Genomic DNA, 20,600 nt, shown 5'->3' with positions numbered 1-20,600 from the left:
GAGAGCACCAAATGTTGTACCATCATGGCACGCCCTTATTATAGCTGTAAGGGTGAAAATTGGTGAATATTAATCCAGGGAGTTTCCTGCGAGAGGCACTCAAATCCGGAAGTCTCACGGGAAAATTGGGGGGTTCAGCAAGTAAGCTGCTGAGCCGCATCAGAGTGATCAAAGAGCCACATGCGGCTCCGGAGCCGCGGGTTGCCGACCCCTGTTCTATACCCTCCACCTTGGCTTTAGAATGTAGTCCAATGTCAAAGTGTTAAAAATACGTCCCTAGGAATTTTCGGACCTCTCGCCGTTTGCAGGCAGTGACACAGCAGAAGCGACAAATGTTTGTTTACTTTGAAGATGACGTCGCACGGGATGTTCCGTTTTGTTTGGGCTATTTTTGTTGTCGTTTCTAAAGCGTGTGTACTCTTTGGGGGGGGAATGTAACGTACATACTAGAGAAGTATAAGTATAAAGCCGATAAATGCTTTAAAATGTTATATTAGAAATTATCGGTATCTGTTTCAAAAAGTAAAATGTATGACTTTTTAAAACGCCGCTGTACGGAGTGGTACACGGACGTAGGGAGAAGTACAGAGCGCCAATAAACCTTAAAGGCACTGCCTTCGCGTGCCGGCTCAATCACATAATATCTACTGCGGCTTTTCACACACACAAGTGAATGCAAGGCATACTTTGGTCAACAGCCATTCAGGTCACACTGAGGGTGGCCGTATAAACTACTTTAACACTGTTACAAATATGCACCACACTGTGAACCCACACCAAACAAGAATGACAAACACATTTCGGGAGAACATCCGCACCGTAACACAACATAAACACAACAGAACAAATACCCAGAATCTCTTGCAGCACTAACTCTTCCGGGACGCTACAATATACACTCCCCGCTACCCTCCCCCCTCCGCCCCTCCTCCCTCAACCCCGCCCACCTCAACCTCCTCATGCTCTCTCAGGGAGAGCATGTCCCAAATTCCAAGCTGCTGTCTTGAGGAATGTTAAAAAAAAAAAAATGCACTTTGTGACTTCAATGAGTTGATTTATTTTGGAAAACCTTGTTACATTGTTTAATGCATCCAGCGGGGCATCACAACAAAATTAGGCATAATTATGTGTTAATTCCACGACTTTATATATCGGTATCGGTTGATATCGGAATCAGTAATTAAGAGTTGGACAATATCGGAATATCGTCAAAAAAGCCATTATCGGACATCTCTAGTACATACTTTTCACAAACATGTATCACGTTGTTACCTTACTGATGAGGCAGAAAACAAGGGTGGCGTTGTTCAGAAGCAATAAACTACGGTAGCTTCAATCGCAGTGCTGGCTTGTTGTAACGAGCGGTGAAAACATATACCGGTAATTAACAAACCATTGAAAACGTGGCTTCTGTGGCCGTGCTGTTTATTCTTTCTGCATTTATAAAACACATTACGTAAAATGTAAATATAAAATATGTACGTGGAATAGCAACGGATGAACACCTGAACAAAACCATGAGTGTCATTATGAAAAATCATAACCTTTATGGACAGAATTTCTAGGCGCAGTCAGGGCGTTGAGGGTATCTGGTTTGGTGGCTGCAGGATTAGGTCTCTGCTATTTGCAGATGATGTGGTCCTGATGGCTTCCTCCGGCCAGGATCTTCAGCTCTCACTGGATCGGTTCGCAGCCGAGTGTGAAGCGACTGGGATGGGAATCAGCACCTCCAAGTCCGAGTCCATGGTTCTCTCCCGGAAAAGGGTGGAGTGCCATCTCCGGGTCGGGGAGGAGATCTTGCCCCAAGTGGAGGAGTTCAAGTACCTCGTAGTCTTGTTCACGAGTGGGGGAAGAGTGGATCGTGAGATCGACAGGCGGATCGGTGCGGCGTCTTCAGTAATGCGGACGCTGTATCGATCCGTTGTGGTGATGAAGGAGCTGAGCCGGAAGGCAAAGCTCTCGATTTACCGGTCGATCTACGTTCCCATCCTCACCTATGGTCATGAGCTTTGGGTCATGACCGAAAGGACAAGATCACGGGTACAAGCGGCCGAAATGAGTTTCCTCCGCCGAGTGGCGGGGCTCTCCCTTAGAGATAGGGTGAGAAGCTCTGTCATTCGGGGGGAGCTCAAAGTAAAGCCGCTGCTCCTCCACATCGAGAGGAGCCAGATGAGGTGGTTCAGGCATCTGGTCAGGATGCCACCCGAACGCCTCCCTAGGAAGGTGTTTCGGGCACGTCCGACCGGTAGGAGGCCACGGGGAAGACCCAGGACACGCTGGGAAGACTATCTCTCCCGGCTAGCCTGGGAACGCCTCGGGATCCCCCGGGAGGAGCTGGACGAAGTGGCTGGGGAAAGGGAAGTCTGGGCTTCCCTGCTTAAGCTGCTGCCCCCGCGACCCGACCTCGGATAAGCGGAAGAAGATGGATGGATTGATGGATGGACATTTTGTAGGTTTCTCTTTTTCTGCCATCGTTTTAGCTGGCAGAAAAAGGGCTTCACGGTGGCAGAGGGGTTAGTGCATCTGCCTCACAATACGAAGGTCCTGAGTAGTCTTGGGTTCAATCCCGGGCTCGGGATCTTTCTGTGTGGAGTTTGCATGTTCTCCCCGTGACTGCGTGGGTTCCCTCCGGGTACTCCGGCTTCCTCCCACCTCCAAAGACATGCACCTGGGGATAAGTTGATTGGCAACACTAAATTGGCCCTAGTGTGTGGATGTGAGTGTGAATGTTGTCTGTCTATCTGTGTTGGCCCTGCGATGAGGTGGCGACTTGTCCAGGGTGTACCCCGCCTTCCGCTCAGTTGTAGCTGGGATAGGCTCCAGCGCCCCCCGCGACCCCAAAGGGAATAAGCGGTAGAAAATGGATGGATGGGATGGATGGATGGATTTTAGCTGGCATAGTGCAATGTTGGAAATATGAAAAATCAACAATTAAGCATATTCCTTACATTTTGTAGGTTTCTCTTTGTTTTCTGCCATCGTTTTTAGCAGGCATATTGCAATGTTGGAAATGTCTCCTCTCCTTCGATATCCTAGGGAGTTCCCCGAAGTCACTTCATTTAGAGCGCTGTACGGCTCTCACCCCGTTACATGATGGAGAATTTGGACACCACACGATTGACGTAAACGCGCAAAGGGCTAAAACAAGGGGGAAGGGCGAGTATTCGGATCGAGCCGAAAGCATCACTTTTCTTAGCAAACAGCAAGTGCTGTTGTCACCCCACCCCCACCCCCAACCTCCCCCCCACCCCACTCCATCTTGCTTCTGACATTAACAACACACAAAGGAGCGACAGTGTTCATTTGTGTATCTAAACATTTTTGTTTTTCCCATTTGTTGCTCACTTCTTGTCTCCCGGGGCATCCAATTATGTAAATTAGACAATGTCATCCATTATTAGGAATTTTAATATTAATTTGTCACCCTTAAAACAAAGCTTAATATGTGTTATGTTAGCTCACAGTAAACTTTCATTGGGTGGCTTGTAGTGTCTTTATTGTACTAAATGTATCAAAGCAAACATGCATGCTTTGTGGAGAGGAGGGATTCACTTGGTACGTTTGCGTATTTTAAATATGTAAAAACTGTCATCAGGTGCTGTGGATTGCTGACGAGGTCCAGACAGGCCTGGCCCGCACTGGGCGGCGTCTGGCTGTGGACCACGAGCAAGTGCGTCCAGATGTGGTCATCTTGGGAAAGGCTCTTTCGGGAGGAGTTTACCCCGTAAGATAATGCTGCCGCGTGTCTTCATTTTTTCATGTTGTTGTTGATTGATTTTGGCGGTTGTGCAACTTCTCTGTGTGTCAGGTGTCTGCCGTGTTGTGTGACGATGAGATCATGCTGACCATCAAGCCCGGGGAGCACGGGTCCACGTACGGAGGTAACCCCATCGCGTGTCGGGTGGCCATCGCCGCCCTCCAGGTCAGTATTGATCCCCACGTTCACTCACACAGCACTAACGTGTGTCTCTGCGGCCAACTTTGTGCAATATCCCAAAAAACACAAAAAATGGCTTATGAAATAATCATATGTGAGTGTACCCTTCATTTACAATTTATGGTAACACTATTGAACTACAGTTTACTATATAATAACTATAATTAGCATCTTTTTAGAAGGATTTAAAATCTATTAGATATAATTTTGGGAGTACCCAGTTAAAGGGGAACATTATCACCAGACCTATGTAAGCGTCAATATATATACCTTGATGTTGCAAAAAAAAGACCATATATTTTTTTAACCGATTTCCGAACTCTAAATGGGTGAATTTTGGCGAATTAAACGCCTTTCTATTATTCGTTCTCGGAGCGATGACGTCACGTTGTGACGTAACATCGGGAAGCAATCCGCCATTTTCTCAAACACATTACAAACACCGAGTCAAATCAGCTCTGTTATTTTCCGTTTTATCGACTGTTTTCCGTACCTTGGAGACATCATGCCTCGTCGGTGTGTTGTCGGAGGGTGTAACAACACGAACAGGGACGGATTCAAGTTGCACCAGTGGCCCAAAGATGCAAAAGCGGCAAGAAATTGGACGTTTGTTCGGCACACTTTACCAACGAAAGCTATGCTACGACAGAGATGGCAAGAATGTGTGGATATCCTGCGACACTCAAAGCAGATGCATTTCCAACGATAAAGTCAAAGAAATCTGCCGCCAGACCCCCAGGAAAAGAGAGCGGATGAGGGTATGTCTACAGAATATATTAATTGATGAAAACTGGGCTGTCTGCACTCTCAAAGTGCATGTTGTTGCCAAATGTATTTCATATGCTGTAAACCTAGTTCATAGTTGTTAGTTTCCTTTAATGCCAAACAAACACATACCAATTGTTGGTTAGAAGGCGATCGTCCTCGCTTTCTCCCGTGTAGCTGGCTGTCGTGTCGTTTTCGTCGGTTTCGCTTGCATACGGTTCAAACCGATATGGCTCAATAGCTTCAGTTTCTTCTTCAATTTCGTTTTCGCTACCTGCCTCCACACTACAACCATCCGTTTCAATACATTCGTAATCTGTTGAATCGCTTAAGTCGCTGAAATCCGAGTCTGAATCCGAGCTAATGTCGCTATAAACTTGCTGTTCTATCCGCCATGTTTGTTTGTATCGGCATCACTGTGTGACGTCACAGGAAAATGGACGGGTGTATGTAACGATGGTTAAAATCAGGCACTTTGAAGCTTTTTTTAGTGATGTTGCGTGATGGGTAAAATTTTGAGAAAAACTTCGAAAAATAAAATAAGCCACTGGGAACTGATTTTTAATGGTTTTAACCCTTCTGAAATTGTGATAATGTTCCCCTATAAAGTACCGATGATTGTCACTCACACCCACACTGTGTGGCAAAATTATTCTCTGCATTTGACCCAACACCCTTGATCAACCCCTGGGAGGTGAGGGGAGCAGTGAGCAGCAGCGGTGGCCACGCACGGGAATCATTTTTGGTGATTTAACCCCCCAATTCCAACCCTTGATGCTGAGTGCCAAGCAGGGAGGTATTGGTTCCCATTTTTATAGTCTTTGGTATGACCCGGGGTTTGAACTCACAACCTACCGATCTCAGGGCAGACACTCAAACCACTAGGCCACTGAGTAGGTTAGTAGTCCCAGGAAGAGGTGCTTTAAGACATAGTTGGCAAGCTAGCGGCTAATGTCCATCGCAGTCGGCAGTGTTTTAGCTACTTCTAAATCACTAATCCTCGTCTCCATGGCGACAAATAAAGTAAGTTTCTTACAATTATCATCCCTGCAGGATGAGGAATAGCTAAACATGCTTCACTACACACCGTAGCTCACTGGAATCACAATGTAAACAAATGCCATGGGTGGATCTACACCTGACATCCACTGTAATGATACCAAGTACAGGAGCGTATCTAGTCGATACTACTACGACTACATCGATATTTTTTAGCATCACAAAATCTTTTTTAGTTTTTTTAAATGTATATTATGTTTATAAACTCAGGAAATACGTCCCTGGACACATGCGGATTTTGAATATGACCAATGTATGATCCTTTAACGACTTGGTATCGGATCGATACCCAAATTTGTGGTATCATCCAAAACTAATGTTAAGCATCAAACAACATAAGAATAAGTCATTATTACATTTTAACAGAAGTGTAGATAGAACATGTTAAAAGAGAAAGTAAGCAGATATTAACAGTAAATGAACAAGTAGATTAATAATTCATTTTCTACCACTTGCCCTTAATAATGTTGACGAAATAATAGAATGACAAATGACACAATATGTTACTGCATATGTCAGCAGCTAAATTAGGAGCCTTGGTTTGCTTATTTACTAATAAAGCAAAAGTGGACTCACAAATTTGCAATAAGAAACATGTTTAATGTACCCTAAGATTTTTTGTTAAAATAAAGCCAATAATGCAATTTTTTGTGGTCCCCTTTATTTAGAAAAGTATCGAAATACATTTTGATACCGGTACCAAAATATTGGTATCGGGACTACCCTAACCAAAGCGTATCAATCAATCAATCTATCAATTTCCTTTTATTTAACCAGGTAAAGACTCATTGAGATTAAAATCTCTTTTTCAAGAGCGACCTGACAAAGAGGGCGGCACAAACATTCAGTCTGTGGCTCGTAGATTGAAAAGTTTGTGTTAGGTTGAGTCCGTAGACTGAGGTCCGCTGTATTTTCATAGACTTGTTGACATTATATTTTGATTTCCTGTACAGCCGGTGCCCTCTACTGGTCGACATACAAGCTTGTTTTTAATGCAAAGGATCCGTGATATGCTTGATTTTAAACTGTTGGTGTTTGCAGGTGATGGAGGAGGAGAAGCTGGCAGAGAACGCGGAGAAGATGGGAAAGTTGCTGCGCAATGAGCTGAGGAAGCTTCCATCAGACGTTGTGACCACGGTGCGAGGCAAAGGCCTTCTCAACGCCATTGTCATCAAGGAGACCAAAGGTGCGTGGCAGTTCTACCTTGCAAGTGCACTGCAAAAAGTCAGTGTTCAAAAACAAGAAAAAAAATACAAAAATGAGGGGTATTTTACTTGAACTAAGCAAAATGATCTGCCAATAGAACAAGAACATTTGGCTTGTCAAGACTTTCCGAAACAAGTAAAATTAGCTAACTGCAATGAACCCAAAAATACCTTAAAATAAGTATATTCTCACTAATAACAAGTGCACTTTTCTTGGTAGGGGAAAAAAAAAGACACCTTTTGGCTCAATATGTTGAAAAATGTTCTTAAATTAAGTAAATGCTAGTGCCATTATCTTGACATAATGATATGCACTCTGCATTACATTTCTTGAAACCAGCAAACCTATACTAAAAACTAGTTTATTGTTCTTAATGGAAAGGCAACAAGGCAACCGCTTGTTACTCTCGGGGTCTCCTAGCCGCTCAGGCAAATCATATGGTCTAAAAATGCATTTTTCCATCGATAACATGACATCATCGTGCCAAGTGCGTGCTCTTTCAGTCAATTAGTGCGCATATATACAGCCCGGCCTCTAGCCAAACATTTTTGTATTGTAATTTTGAAGAATTCATCTGAATGTGCATGAACTATTTCTGTTCAAAATTGTTAGAAATGTGCATGTTAAATGTTTAAATATTAACTGTCAGTTTACTGTACTGTGCCAACTGTACTACTATATGAGTACGTATTTTCTATTGTTTCATTGAAAATAAAACAGCAAAGTCCATTTGGCGGTCTTCTGTTTTAATTATGAGACAAAATTATATCAGTCATGATTTTTTTTTCATGCTTGAAATAAGAAATTATTACTTTAAAAAAGTAGTTTTATACTTGTGAGTGTTGATGACACAGCTTTGCAACAGTTGATATTCTAGTTTTCAAGCATGTTTTACTCAATATAGGTCATCAAATCTCAGCAACAAGCTGTAATATCTTACTGAGATAATTTAGGACCAAAACAAGTAAAACACTAACATAAAATCTGCTTAGTGAGAAGAATGATCTCATCAGACAGAAAATAAGCAAATATCAACCTTATTTGAGATATTTAATCTTACTTAGATTTCAGTTTTTGCAGTGTGTTCTATTTACTGACCTGACCTCCCTCCCGCCCAGACTACGACGCATGGAAGGTGTGCCTGCGCTTCCGTGACAACGGGCTCCTGGCAAAGCCGACCCACGAAGACATCATCCGCCTGGCCCCGCCCCTCACCATCACCGAGCAACAGCTGAGGGAGTGTGTGGACATCATCCACAGGACCATCATGTCACTCTAAAGTACCAAACGGTTCAACTCACCCACACGGCATCATATTGGCATCTTGTTTTGACCACTATTACCAAACACTCGTACTTTACTGAGGCCAGATTGACCTCAATCGGCTTGTTTTGACCACTATTACCAAATACCTGTACTTTACTGAGGCCAGATTGACCTCAATCGGCTTGTTTTGACCACTGTTGCCAAATACTCGTACATTACTGAGGCTTCTCTTAAAAAGTGAAGCAATTGTACTTTAGTTGACTTAACCGCAGGGCTGTATTGAATGTATGCCAGTGCAAGTACATTCTTTTAAAAAGGCTTTCACTAATGAAGCATCCTAGCAACAGACGCTTATGAATTAACAAAGTGCATAAGCTTCACTCGTTGTTACACTGATATTTGATAGTGCTCCTGTGATCCTGGAACACCTCAATTGAGCATTCTGTAATGCCAATTGGCGGCAGCAGAGGTCACTGTGCAGCGATAAATGTTTGGCTAACAGTGGTTATAGTTCCTTTTGGTCCAAAAGGACGATTCGAAGAAAGTGTTCAATGAATATATCATATTTATACTGTACGGGTCAAAATTTTGCGGACACTCGCACACACTATTGAAGGAGACCGGCTTAGTGTTGTACCTGTTGTCTTTTTGAGACTAATGGTTTGTTACAAAAGAACCCTAAATCTTAATTTTTTTCCAATAAATTATTGCAGTCCTCAAGATTCAAGGTTCTGTATTTTCATTATGCAAACATAACATTTTCAATGAGCATTTCAACATTTAGGGAAAGAAGGTTTGTAGGTTGAACTTGTTTAACCCCTTGTTGTAAAATTACAACGTTACCTTTAACCATCCTAAAAAACAATGTTATATATATATATTTTTTTACCACATTTACATAGTCATTGGGTCCTATTGTTCAGTCTCACAAGGCTATTGTATTGTACATTTGTTTCTCACACAACCTCTCAAGGTTTCCTTCGAACAACATCTATTAGTTTCATTGGACTGGATTCATCATATTCAAGTAAGTAAAATGTCTTTTATATTTTTTTTGTTTATTACAATGTCTAGAGCAGTGGTTCTTAACCTGGGTTCGATCGAACCCTAGGGGTTCGGTGAGTCGGCCTCAGGGGTTCGGCGGAGGTATAGACACATCCTAATTATCGTGTAAATAAAAACTTCTCCCTATCGCCGTATTATGGATACCCCCAAACAATGTTCCCTCTTATTTTCCATCTGATTTGCAGGTTTTTTTGATTGATCGATTGAAACTTTTACTAGTAGATTGCAAAGGAAGAGAATACATTATTTGAAACAGTACAGTTTACACAGTACAGTACATATTCCGTACAATTGACCACTAAATGGTAACACCCGAATAAGTTTTTCAACTTGTTTAAGTCGGGTTCCACGTTAATCAATTCGTGGTAATGTGTGTAAGGTGTGTAATTTGTTGTGAGTTCATGCACTGTGTTGGTTTTGTTCTTTGAACAAGGTGATGTTCATGCATGGTTCATTTTGTGCACCAGTAAAGAAACATATGACTTTTTCTTGAATTTGAAAAAAAATAAAAAAAATATTTTTCACTAAAGAAGGGTTTGGTGAATGCGCATATGAAACTGGTGGGGTTCGGTATCTCCAACAAGGTTAAGAACCACTGGTCTAGAGCATGTACATATGTAGTTATTGTGGAACAGATGCATCAAATTTCATTTAGAGCTTGTTAGATAATTGTTGCAATTATACAACACTGGGTGAATGTGGTAGTCAAAATAGCTGGCTTGTTACAGTGGGCTCAAACAGGTTGTATTCCCTCCACTACATCACTGCCTGAAGTATTTTCTCTATACATGGATAGTATACATTCTACCCTTGTGTTCTGGTGACGGATTTAAAAGTTTTATCTCTAAAAATGTTTGTTAATTGATCAGCCTGACTTAAAATTCCATGACTTTGTCCACAAAGAGTATATCAACAGACAATTAAATTCTGGGGAAAGGAATGTTCCTGAATGTGTGGATGTAATGGGGGTATGCATGTTTTCCTTTTAGTATGATAATTAGAGCCATTATGCATTTACATTTACATTGATGGAATTTGGACACTTTTTTGTCCAAAGTGACTTACCGGGCAGACACTATTGTCTACCCTGAGCACTTAGTCCACCACCTGTTGCTGATGTGATGCCACGCAACAGATTCCAATCCCTGTTGACGTCATTGCATTTTGTAAACAACATGACAGTATCTGAGACGGAAAAGAAAGACAAACTATGAAAACTCAGACTCTGGCTTGATTCATTCAGAGAGAAATGCCTGCAGTTGGTACCAGAAGGGAGACAGGGAGAGGATGCTGCAGACACTGCAATACAGGATACTAGTGATGGGTCCGGCAACACCGATGCATCGGCGCATGCGTCGAGCTCATAGAGCAAAACCCTGTGTCGGTGCGCGTACCGCTTTTAGAAAGTCACGTGACCGATCATGAGCTGTTTTGGTCACGTGACCGATACGCGAACTGTGTCGCACTGACGCCTCCTCTGTACCCTGTGAGCGTGTCTTTTCTACAGCCAGAGAAATAATAACTAAGAAGAGAAATCGTCTAAAATGTAACACGTCGGAAAACCTTCTTTTTTTTTTTTTATAAAAATGTGTAAAAAAAATAAAATTAAAAAATATTCCCAGTCCACAATCATCCACAACACGTTCTCTTAGATTTCCATGTTATGATACATGTTCACATTATTTATTGACTGTATCTAAAAAAGATAAAAATATATTTTTATTTAAATGAAGATATGAAATACAATGACTTGGTTTATATTATTGTATATACTAGGGCAGGGGTCACCAACGCAGTGCCCGCGGTCACCAGGTAGCCCGTAAGGACCAGATCAGTCGCCCGCTGGCCTGTTCTAAAAATAGCTCAAAGAGCAGCACTTACCAGTGAGCTGCCTCTATTTTTTAAATTGTATTTATTTACTAGCAAGCTGGTCTCGCTTTGCCCGACATTTTTAATTCTAAAAGAGACAAAACTCAAACAGAATTTGAAAATCCAAGAAAATATTTTAAAGACTTGGTCTTCACTTGGAATAAGCGGTAGAAAATGGATGGATGGATGGGTCTTCACTTGTTTAAATAAATTCATTTATTTTTTACTTTGCTTCTTATTACTTTTAGAAATACAATTTTAGAGAAAAAATACAACCTTAAAAATGATTTTAGGATTTTTAATCAAATATACCTTTTTACCTTTAAAATTTCTTCCTCTTCTTTCCTAACAATTTAAATCAATGTTCAAGTAATTTTTTTTTTTTATTATTGTAAAGAATAATACATATTTTAGCTTCTGTTTTTTCGACGAAGAATATTTGTGAAATATTTCTTCAAACTTACTATGATTAAAATTCAAAAAAATTATTCTGGCAAATCTAGAAAATCTGTAGAATCAAATTTAAATCTTATTTCAAAGTATTTTGAATTTCTTTTAAAATTTTGTTCTGGAAAATCTAGAAGAAATACTGATTTGTCTTTGTTAGAAATATAGCTTGGTCCAATTTGTTAAATATTCTAACAAAGTGCAGACTGGATTTTAACCAATTTAAAACATGTCATCAAAATTCTAAAATGTATCTTAATCAGGAAAAATTACTAATGATGTTCCATAAATTATTTTTTTAAGTTTTTCAAAACGATTCAAATAAGGTAGTTTTTCTCTTCTTTTTGTCGGTTGAATTTTGAATTTTAAAGAGTCGAAATTGAAGATAAACTGTTTGAAATTTTTATTTTAAATTTTTTCGTGTTTTCTCCTCTTTTAAACCGTTCAATTAAGTGTTTTTTTCATCATTTATTCTCTACAAAAAACCTTCCGTAAAAGGAAAAAAAATGTACGACGGAATGACAGACAGAAATACCCATTTTTATATATATATATATATATAAATGTATTTATTTAGCTATTCTTTTTTAAATCACACACGTGTAACTTACAAATGACAATATATTTATTTATTTAAGTGTGTATCAAACTGGTAGCCCTTCGCATTAATCAGTACCCAAGAAGTAGTTTTTGGTTCAAAAAGGTTGGTGACCCCTGTACTAGGGCATACAATCAGTGTCAGTTGAGTCGGTGCATAGGTTACCTGTAGGGATTTTTAATGTCCAGCAGATGTCAGTATTTAGTGACACAGTATCGACACAGTATCAATACAGTTTTGCAATGTGTCGAAACGCTTCATGACGCCTCATCAACCCATCACTACAGGATACACCAACACACCAATGCAGAAAGTGTGATGTTCGCCTTTGTTTTACGGACGACAGGGACTGTTTTTAGGACTTTCACCACCAATGAAAGTCTTCATGACCGATGTCATGAAAAGAAAGACGGGGGGAAAAAAGCTTTTTTTTAATAGTTTTATCTTGTTTCATATTTTTTATATTTGTAATAGATGACTTCATAAAAATATAACTAATGTGTGATTATTATTAATGGTATGTACCGTTATGGGGATAAGTAAGCAATTAACCCTGCAAATGAACCCTTAGTTGTTCAGACAACGCGAGTACAAATACAGAAATTCTGCTCCCATCAAAGCCCAATGTTGCAATATTATAACATTCCTCTAAAAACATAAACATATATTTTTTTTAACTCTTCAATTGTATTCCCTCCACCGATCAATAACAGCTGCAGTAGAGGTCAGCAGCGCACCATCCTCACCATATACGGTGTTACAGTGCACTGCTGCCCCCCCTTGAGCCGGCGGATGGTGGTCCAGAATCGCTTCGAAGCCGTCTGGAAGTCGTTTTCCATGGCTTCTCCAAACTCCTCCCATGTCCGAGTTTTTGCCTCTGCGACCGCTGAAGCCGCACTTCGCTTGGCCTGTCGGCTGCCTCTGGAGTCCCATGAGCCAAAAGGACCCGATAGGCTCTTTCTTCAGCTTGACGGCATCCCTCACTGCTGGTGTCCACCAGCGGGTTCTAGGATTACCGCCACGACAGGCACCAAACTCCTTGCGGCCACAGCTCCAATCAGCCGGCTCGACAAGAGAGGCACGGAACATGGTCCACTCAGACTCAATGTCCAGCGCCTCCCTCGTGACATGTTCAAAGTTCTTCCGGAGGCGTTCCCAGCAAACCCTCACAATGCGTTTGGGCCTGCCAGGTCTGTCAGGCATCCTCCCCCACCATCGCAGCCAACTCACCACCAGGTGGTGATCGGTAGAAAGCTCCGCCCCTCTCTTCACCCGAGTGTCCAAAACATGAGACCGCAAATCCGATGACACAACTACAAAATCGATCATGGAACTGCGGCCTGGGGTGTCCTGGTGCCAAGTGCACATATGGACACCCTTATGTTTGAACTTGGTGTTTGTTATTGACAATCTGTGACGAGCACAAAAGTCCAATAACAAAACACCACTCGGGTTCAGATCCGGGCGGCCATTCTTCCCAATCACGCCTCTCCAGGTTTCACTGTTGTTGCCAAGATGAGCGTTGAAGGCCCCCAGTAGAACGAGGGAATCACCCGGTGGAGCACTTTCCAGTACTCCCTCGAGTGAATCCAAAAAGGGTGGGTACTCTGAGCTGCCGTTTGGCGCGTAAGGCCAAACAACAGTCAGGACCCGTCCCCCCACCCGAAGGCGGAGGAAAGCTACCCACTGGTCCACTGGATTGAACTCCAACGTGCAGGCTTTGAGCCGGGGGGCAACAAGAATTGCCACCCGAGCCCGTCGCCTCTCAACGCAAGCATTATAACTCCAAAACAACAAATGCTAATAATGCTTGGAAAAATGTATCTTTGTTAGTTTTACTAGAATAATAATCTTTTGTAAGGTTTGCAGACACAAGTTTTTTTTTTTTTACTCAATATGACAGTATAACTGTCATACTAAATATGAAAGTTGTATAAACATATCTCCAAAACCAAACATGCAATCCATCTAAAGATGCCTGTAATATTGAATCTATGAAAAATAGTTTTTTTACTCTATATGACAGTATAACTGTCATACTAAATCCATCCATTTTCTTTCGCTTATCCGAGGTCGGGTTGCGGGGGCAGCAGCCTAAGCAGAGAAGCCCCAGCCACTTTGTCCAGCTCTTCTCGGGGGATCCCGAGGCGTTCCCAGGCCAGCCTGAGACATAGTCTTCCCAATGTGTCCTGGGTCTTCCCCGTGGCCTCCTGCCGATCGGACTTGCCCTACGAAAAAAGCAATAAAAATGTATTCAAACATGTGAAATGTATAAAAATGCCTGTAATATTGAATCTATGTGAGTTTTACTAGAATCAGTTGTTTTTGTAAGGTTTGCAAATACAAAAATATGGTTTTACACATAATAACAGTATAACTGCCACATTCAATATGACAGTTATTTAAACATATTTCCTAAACCACACATGAAAAATGTCTATTAATGCCTGGAAAACATTATTTTTGTGAGTTTTACTGGAAAAACATAGTTTGTAATGTTTGTAAAGACACAAGTTAGTTTTACTCAAGATGACAGTATAACTGTCTAATACATATGAAAGTTATATAAACATAATTCCAAAACCAAACATGCAATATGTCTAAAAATACCTGTAAAATTGTATCAATGTGAGTTTTACTAGAATCATTTTTTGCGATGAGGTGGCGGGTGTACCCCGCCTTCCGCCCGATTGTAGCTGAGATAGGCTCCAGCGCCCCCTGCCACCCCAAAAGGGAATAAGTGGTAGAAAATGGATGGATGGGCATTTTTTGTTGTCGTTACTAAATCCATCCATTTTCTTCCGCTTAACCGAGGTCGGGTTGCGGGGGCAGCAGCCTAAACAGAGAAGCCCAGACTTCCCTCTCCCCAGCCACTTCTTCCAGCTCTTCTCGGGGGATCCTGAGGCGTTCCCAGGCCAGCCGGGAGACATAATCTTCCCAATGTGTCCTGGGTCTTCCCCGTGGCCTCCTGCCGGTCGGACTTGCCCTAAACACCTCCCTCGGGAGGCGTTCGGGTGGCATCCTGAGCAGATGCCCGAACCACCTCATCTGGCTCCTCTCAATGTTCCTCCAGGATGACAGAGCTTCTTATCCTATCTCTAAGGGAGAGACCCGCCACCCGAAGGAGGAAACTCTTGTCTTTGATCTTGTCTTTTCGGTCATAACCATGACCATGGGTGCAGGATGGGAATGTAGATCGACCGGTAAATTTAGAGCTTTTAATTCTGGCTCAGCTCCTTCTTCACCACAATGGATCGATATAGCGTCCTCATTACTGAAGACGCTGCACCGATCCGCCTGTGGATCTCATGATCCACTCTTCCCTCACTCGTGAACAAGACTCCTAGGTACTTGAACTCCTCCACTTGGGGCCATCTAGTATGTGCCATCGCCTCCTCAACCTGGAAATGGCACCCCACCCTTTACCGGGCGAGAACCATGGACTCGGACTTGGAGGTGCTGATTCTCATCCCAGTCGCTTCATACTCGGCCATCCAATGAGAGCTGGAGATCCTGGCCAGTTGAAGCCATCAGGACCACATCAACTGCAAAAAGCAGAGACCTAATCCTGCAACCACCAAACCGGATCCCCTCAACGCCATGACTGCAATTCTGTCCATAAAAGTTAACAACAGAATCGGTGACAAAGGGCAGCCTTGGCGGACCAAGGCTGCCCTACACTGATCATACAGGGAGCGACCCGCCACAATCAGACAGTCCGATACCCCATACTCTTGTCTTTGAGCCGGGGGGACAACAAGAAATGCCACCCCAGCCTCTCATTGCTTGCAACGCCATAGTGGAAGAGAGTCCAGCCCCTCTCGAGAGAACAGGTTCCTGTGCGTCGAAGTGAGTCCAACTATATCTAGCCGGAACTTCTCCACCTCGCACACCAGCTCAGGCTCCTTCCCTCCCAGCGAGGTGACATTTCACGTCAGAAGAGCTAGCTTATGTAGCCGATGATCGGACCGCCAAGTGCCCTGCCTTCGGCTGCCGCTCAGCTCACACTGCACCCGACCTCTATAACCCAGCCCATGAGTGGTGAGCCCATTGGAGGAGGGAACCACGTTGCTTCATTGAGCTGAGCCAGCCAACAGGCGCTCGCCATCGTGCCCCACCTCTGGGCCTGGCTCCACAGGGGAGCCACGGTAACCCGCGTCCGGGCGAGGAAAAATCTAGGACCTCGATTTGTACTTTTCATAAAGGTCTTTGAGCTGCTCTTTGTCTGATCCCTCACCTAGGACCTATTTGTCTTGGGAGAGCCTACGAGGGGGCATAGAAGCCCACAGACAGCATAGCTCCTAGGATCAGTGGGCTCCGCAAACTCCTCTACCACGATAAGGTGGCAGCTCAGAAAGGAGGTTTTATAAACATAACTCCAAAACCAAGATTAGGTTTTTTTTTCTTCACCATGACAATGTACCCTCATCCATCCATCCATTTTCTACCGCTTATTCCCTTTGGGGTCGCGGGGGGGCGCTGGAGCCTATCTCAGCTACAATCAGGCGGAAGGCGGCGTACACCCTGGACAAGTCGCCACCTCATCGCAGGGCCAACACAGATAGACAGACAACATTCACACTCACATTCACACACTAGGGCCAATTTGGTGTTGCCAATCAACCTATCCCCAGGTGCATGTCTTTGGAGGTGGGAGGAAGCCGGAGTACCCGGAGGGAACCCACGCAGTCACGGGGAGAACATGCAAACTCCACACAGAAAGATCCCGAGCCTGGGATTGAACCAAGGACTACTCAGGTCCTTCGTATTGTGAGGCAGACGCACTAACCCCTCTACTACCGTGCTGCCCAATGTACACTCAATATGACAGTAAATTAAACATAACTCCTAAACTACACTTAAAAATGAGCTAATATTGCCTGAAATAATGCATTCTTGTGAGTTTTACTCGAAACATATGCTTTTTTTAAGGCTTGCAAACACAAAAAGTAGTTTTTACTCAATATGACAGTAATGTTCTTAAAATTCTGAGATAATGCGAAAAAAGCAAAAAAAAGTATTCCAACATAATTCCTAAACCAACATTGCAAAATGTCTAAAAATGCCTGTAATATTAAATCCATGTGAGTTTTACTAGAATCAGTTGTTTTAGTAAAGTTTGCAAAATCAAAAATTAGGTTTTACTCTTTATGAAAGTAAACGTCACACTCAATATGACAGTTTTTTAATCATAACTCCTAAACTACTCATGCAAAATTGCTAATAATGTTTGAAATAATGGATCCTTGGGAGTTTTCCTTGAAACATATGCTTTCTTAAGGCTTGCAAACACAAAAAGTATTTTTTTTACTCAATATGACAGTAATGTTCTTAAAATTCTGAGATAATGCGAAAAAAGCAATACAAATGTACCGGTATTCCAACATAATTCCTAAACCAACAATGCAAAATGTCTAAAAATGCCAGTAAGATTATATCCTTGTGAGTTTCACTAGAATCAGTGTTTTAGTAAGGTTTGCAAAAGCAAAAATTAGGTTTTACTCTTTATGAAAGTAAACTGTCACACTCAATATGACAATTTTTTAATCATAACTCCTAAACCACTCATGCAAAATGGCTAATAATGTTTGAAATAATGGATCCTTGGGAGTTTTCCTCGAAACATATGCTTTCTTAAGGCTTGCAAACACAAAAAGTATTGTTTTACTCAAAATGACAGTAATGTTCTTAAAATCCTGAGATAATGCGAAAAAAGCAATAAAAATGTATTCAATCATAATTTCTAAACTAAACATGCAAAATGTGTAAAAATGCCTGTATTATTGAATCCATGTGAGTTTTACTAGAATCAGTTGTTTTAGTAAAGTTTGCAAAAACAAAAATTAGGTTTTTCTCTTTATAAAAGTAAACTGTCACACTGAATATGACAGTTTTTTAATCATAACTCCTAAACTACTCATGCAAAATGGCTAATAATGTTTGAAATAATGGATCCTTGGGAGTTTTCCTCGAAACATATGCTTTCTTAAGGCTTGCAAACACAAAAAGTATTTTTTTTACTCAATATGACAGTAATGTTCTTAAAATCCTGAGATAATGCGAAAAAAGCCATAAAAATGTATTCAATCATCATTTCTAAACTAAACATGCAAAATGTGCAAAAATGCCTGTGAGTTTTACTAGAATTAGTTGTTTTGGTGAATTTAAAAAAAACAAAAATTAGGTTTTACTCTTTATGAAAGTAAACTGTCATACTCAATATGACATTTATTTAATCATAACTCCTAAACTACACATGCAAAATGTCTAATGATGCCTCAAATAATGCATTCTACGGAGTTTTACTCGAAACATATGCTTTTTCAAATCTTGCAAACAAAAAGTTGCTTTTTACTCAGTATGACGGTAATATTCCTAAAATACTGAGATAATGCGAAAAAAGCAATGAAAATATATTCAATCATATTTCCTAAATCAAACATGCAAAATGTGTAAAAATGCCTGTAATATTGAATCCATGTGAGTTTTACTAAATTAGGTTGTGTTTGAAATTTTTGCAAATACAAATATTAGGTTTTTTTTTCACCATGACGATGTACACTCAAAATGACAGTAAATTAAACATAACTCCTAAACTACACTTAAAAATGAGCTAATGTTGCCTGAAATAATGCATTCTTGTGAGTTTTACTCGAAACATATGCTTTTTTAAGGCTTGCAAACACAAATAGTAGTTTTTATTCAATATGACAGTATTGTTCTTAAAATTCTGAGATAATGCGAAAAAAGATATAAAAATGTATTCCAACATAAATCCTAAACCAACAATGCAAAATGTCTAAAAATGCCTGTAATATTAAATCCATGTGAGTTTTACTAGAATCAGTTGTTTTAGTGAAGTTTGCAAAAACAAAAATTAGGTTTTACTCTTTATGAAAGTAAACTGTCACACTCAATATGACAGTTTTTTAATCATAACTCCTAAACTACTGATGCAAAATGGCTAATAATGTTTGAAATAATGGATTCTTGGGAGTTTTCCTCGAAACATATGCTTTCTTAAGGCTTGCAAACACAAAAAGTATTTTTTTTACTCAATATGACAATAATGTTCCTAAATTCCTGAGATAATGCGAAAAAAGCCATGAAAATGTATTCAATCATAATTTCTAAACTAAAGATGCAAAATGTGTAAAAATGCCTGTATTATTGAATCCATGTGAGTTTTACTAGAATCAGTTGTTTTAGTAAAGTTTGCAAAAACAAAAATTAGTTTTTTTTCACCATGACAATGTACACTCAATACGACAGTAAATAAACATAACTCCTAAACTACACATAAAAATTAGCTAATATTGCCTGAAATAATGCATTATTATGAGTTTTACTCGAAACATATGCTTTTTTAAGGCTTGCAAACACAAAAAGTAGTTTTTTACTCCATATGACCGTAATGTTCTTAAAATCCTGAGATAATGCGAAAAAAGCAATAAAAATGTATTCCAACATAATTCCTAAACCAACAATGCAAAATGTCTAAAAATGCCTGTAATATTAAATCCATGTGAGTTTTACTAGAATCAGTTGTTTTTATAAGGTTTGCAAATACAAAAATTAAGTTTTACTCAATATGACAGTATACTGTCACACTCAATATGACAGTTATTTAAAAATAACTCCTAACTACACATGCAAAATGGCTAATGATACCTCAAATAATGCATTCTACGGAGTTTTACTCGAAACATATGCTTTTTCAAATCTTGCAAACACAAAAAGTAGTTTTTTACTCAATATGACAGTAATATTCCTAAAATCCTGATATAATGCGAAAAAAGCAATGAAAATATATTCAATCATATTTCCTAAATCAAACATGCAAAATGTGGGAAAATGCCTGTAATATTGAATCCATGTGAGTTTTACTAGAATTGGTTGTGTTTGAAATTTCTGCAAATAAAAAAATTAGGTTTTTTTCCACCATGACAATGTACACTCAATATGACAGTAAATAAACATAACTCCTAAACTACACATAAAAATGAGCTAATATTGCCTGAAATAATGCATTATTGTGAGTTTTACTCGAAACATATACATTTTTAAGGCTTGCAAACACAAAAAGTAGTTTTTTATTCAATATGACAGTAATATTCCTAAAATTCTGAGATAATGCGACAAAAGCAATACAATGTATTCCATCATAATTTCTAAACCAAACAGGCAAAATGTCTAAAAATAACTAATATTGAATGCATGTGAGTTTTACTAGAATCGGTTGTGTTTGAAATTTTTGCAAATAAAAAAAAAAGTTTTTTTTCACCATGACAATGTACACTCAATATGACAGTAAATAAACATAACTCCTAAACTACACATAAAAATGAGCTAATATTGCCTGAAATAATGCATTATTGTGAGTTTTAC

At 40.4% G+C, this 20,600-nt stretch overlaps 1 protein-coding gene across 1 annotated transcript in view; it reads left to right on the top strand.

Annotated features, from left to right (window-relative positions):
- oat (ornithine aminotransferase) overlaps positions 1–8,953 on the top strand; it is a 31,001-nt gene extending 22,048 nt beyond the window's left edge. The window contains exons 7-10 of the mRNA XM_061931838.2: positions 3,596–3,724; positions 3,809–3,922; positions 6,803–6,947; positions 8,086–8,953. Coding sequence (XP_061787822.1) covers positions 3,596–3,724; positions 3,809–3,922; positions 6,803–6,947; positions 8,086–8,246 — 549 coding nt within the window. The 3' untranslated portion in view covers positions 8,247–8,953. The remainder of the gene's footprint in view (positions 1–3,595; positions 3,725–3,808; positions 3,923–6,802; positions 6,948–8,085) is intronic.
- Positions 8,954–20,600: the final 11,647 nt, after the last annotated feature.

Source organism: Nerophis lumbriciformis, linkage group LG39 (assembly GCF_033978685.3).
Source record: "Nerophis lumbriciformis linkage group LG39, RoL_Nlum_v2.1, whole genome shotgun sequence".
NCBI classification, from domain to species: domain Eukaryota; kingdom Metazoa; phylum Chordata; class Actinopteri; order Syngnathiformes; family Syngnathidae; genus Nerophis; species Nerophis lumbriciformis.
This window is presented reverse-complemented; position numbering and strand designations above follow the sequence as displayed.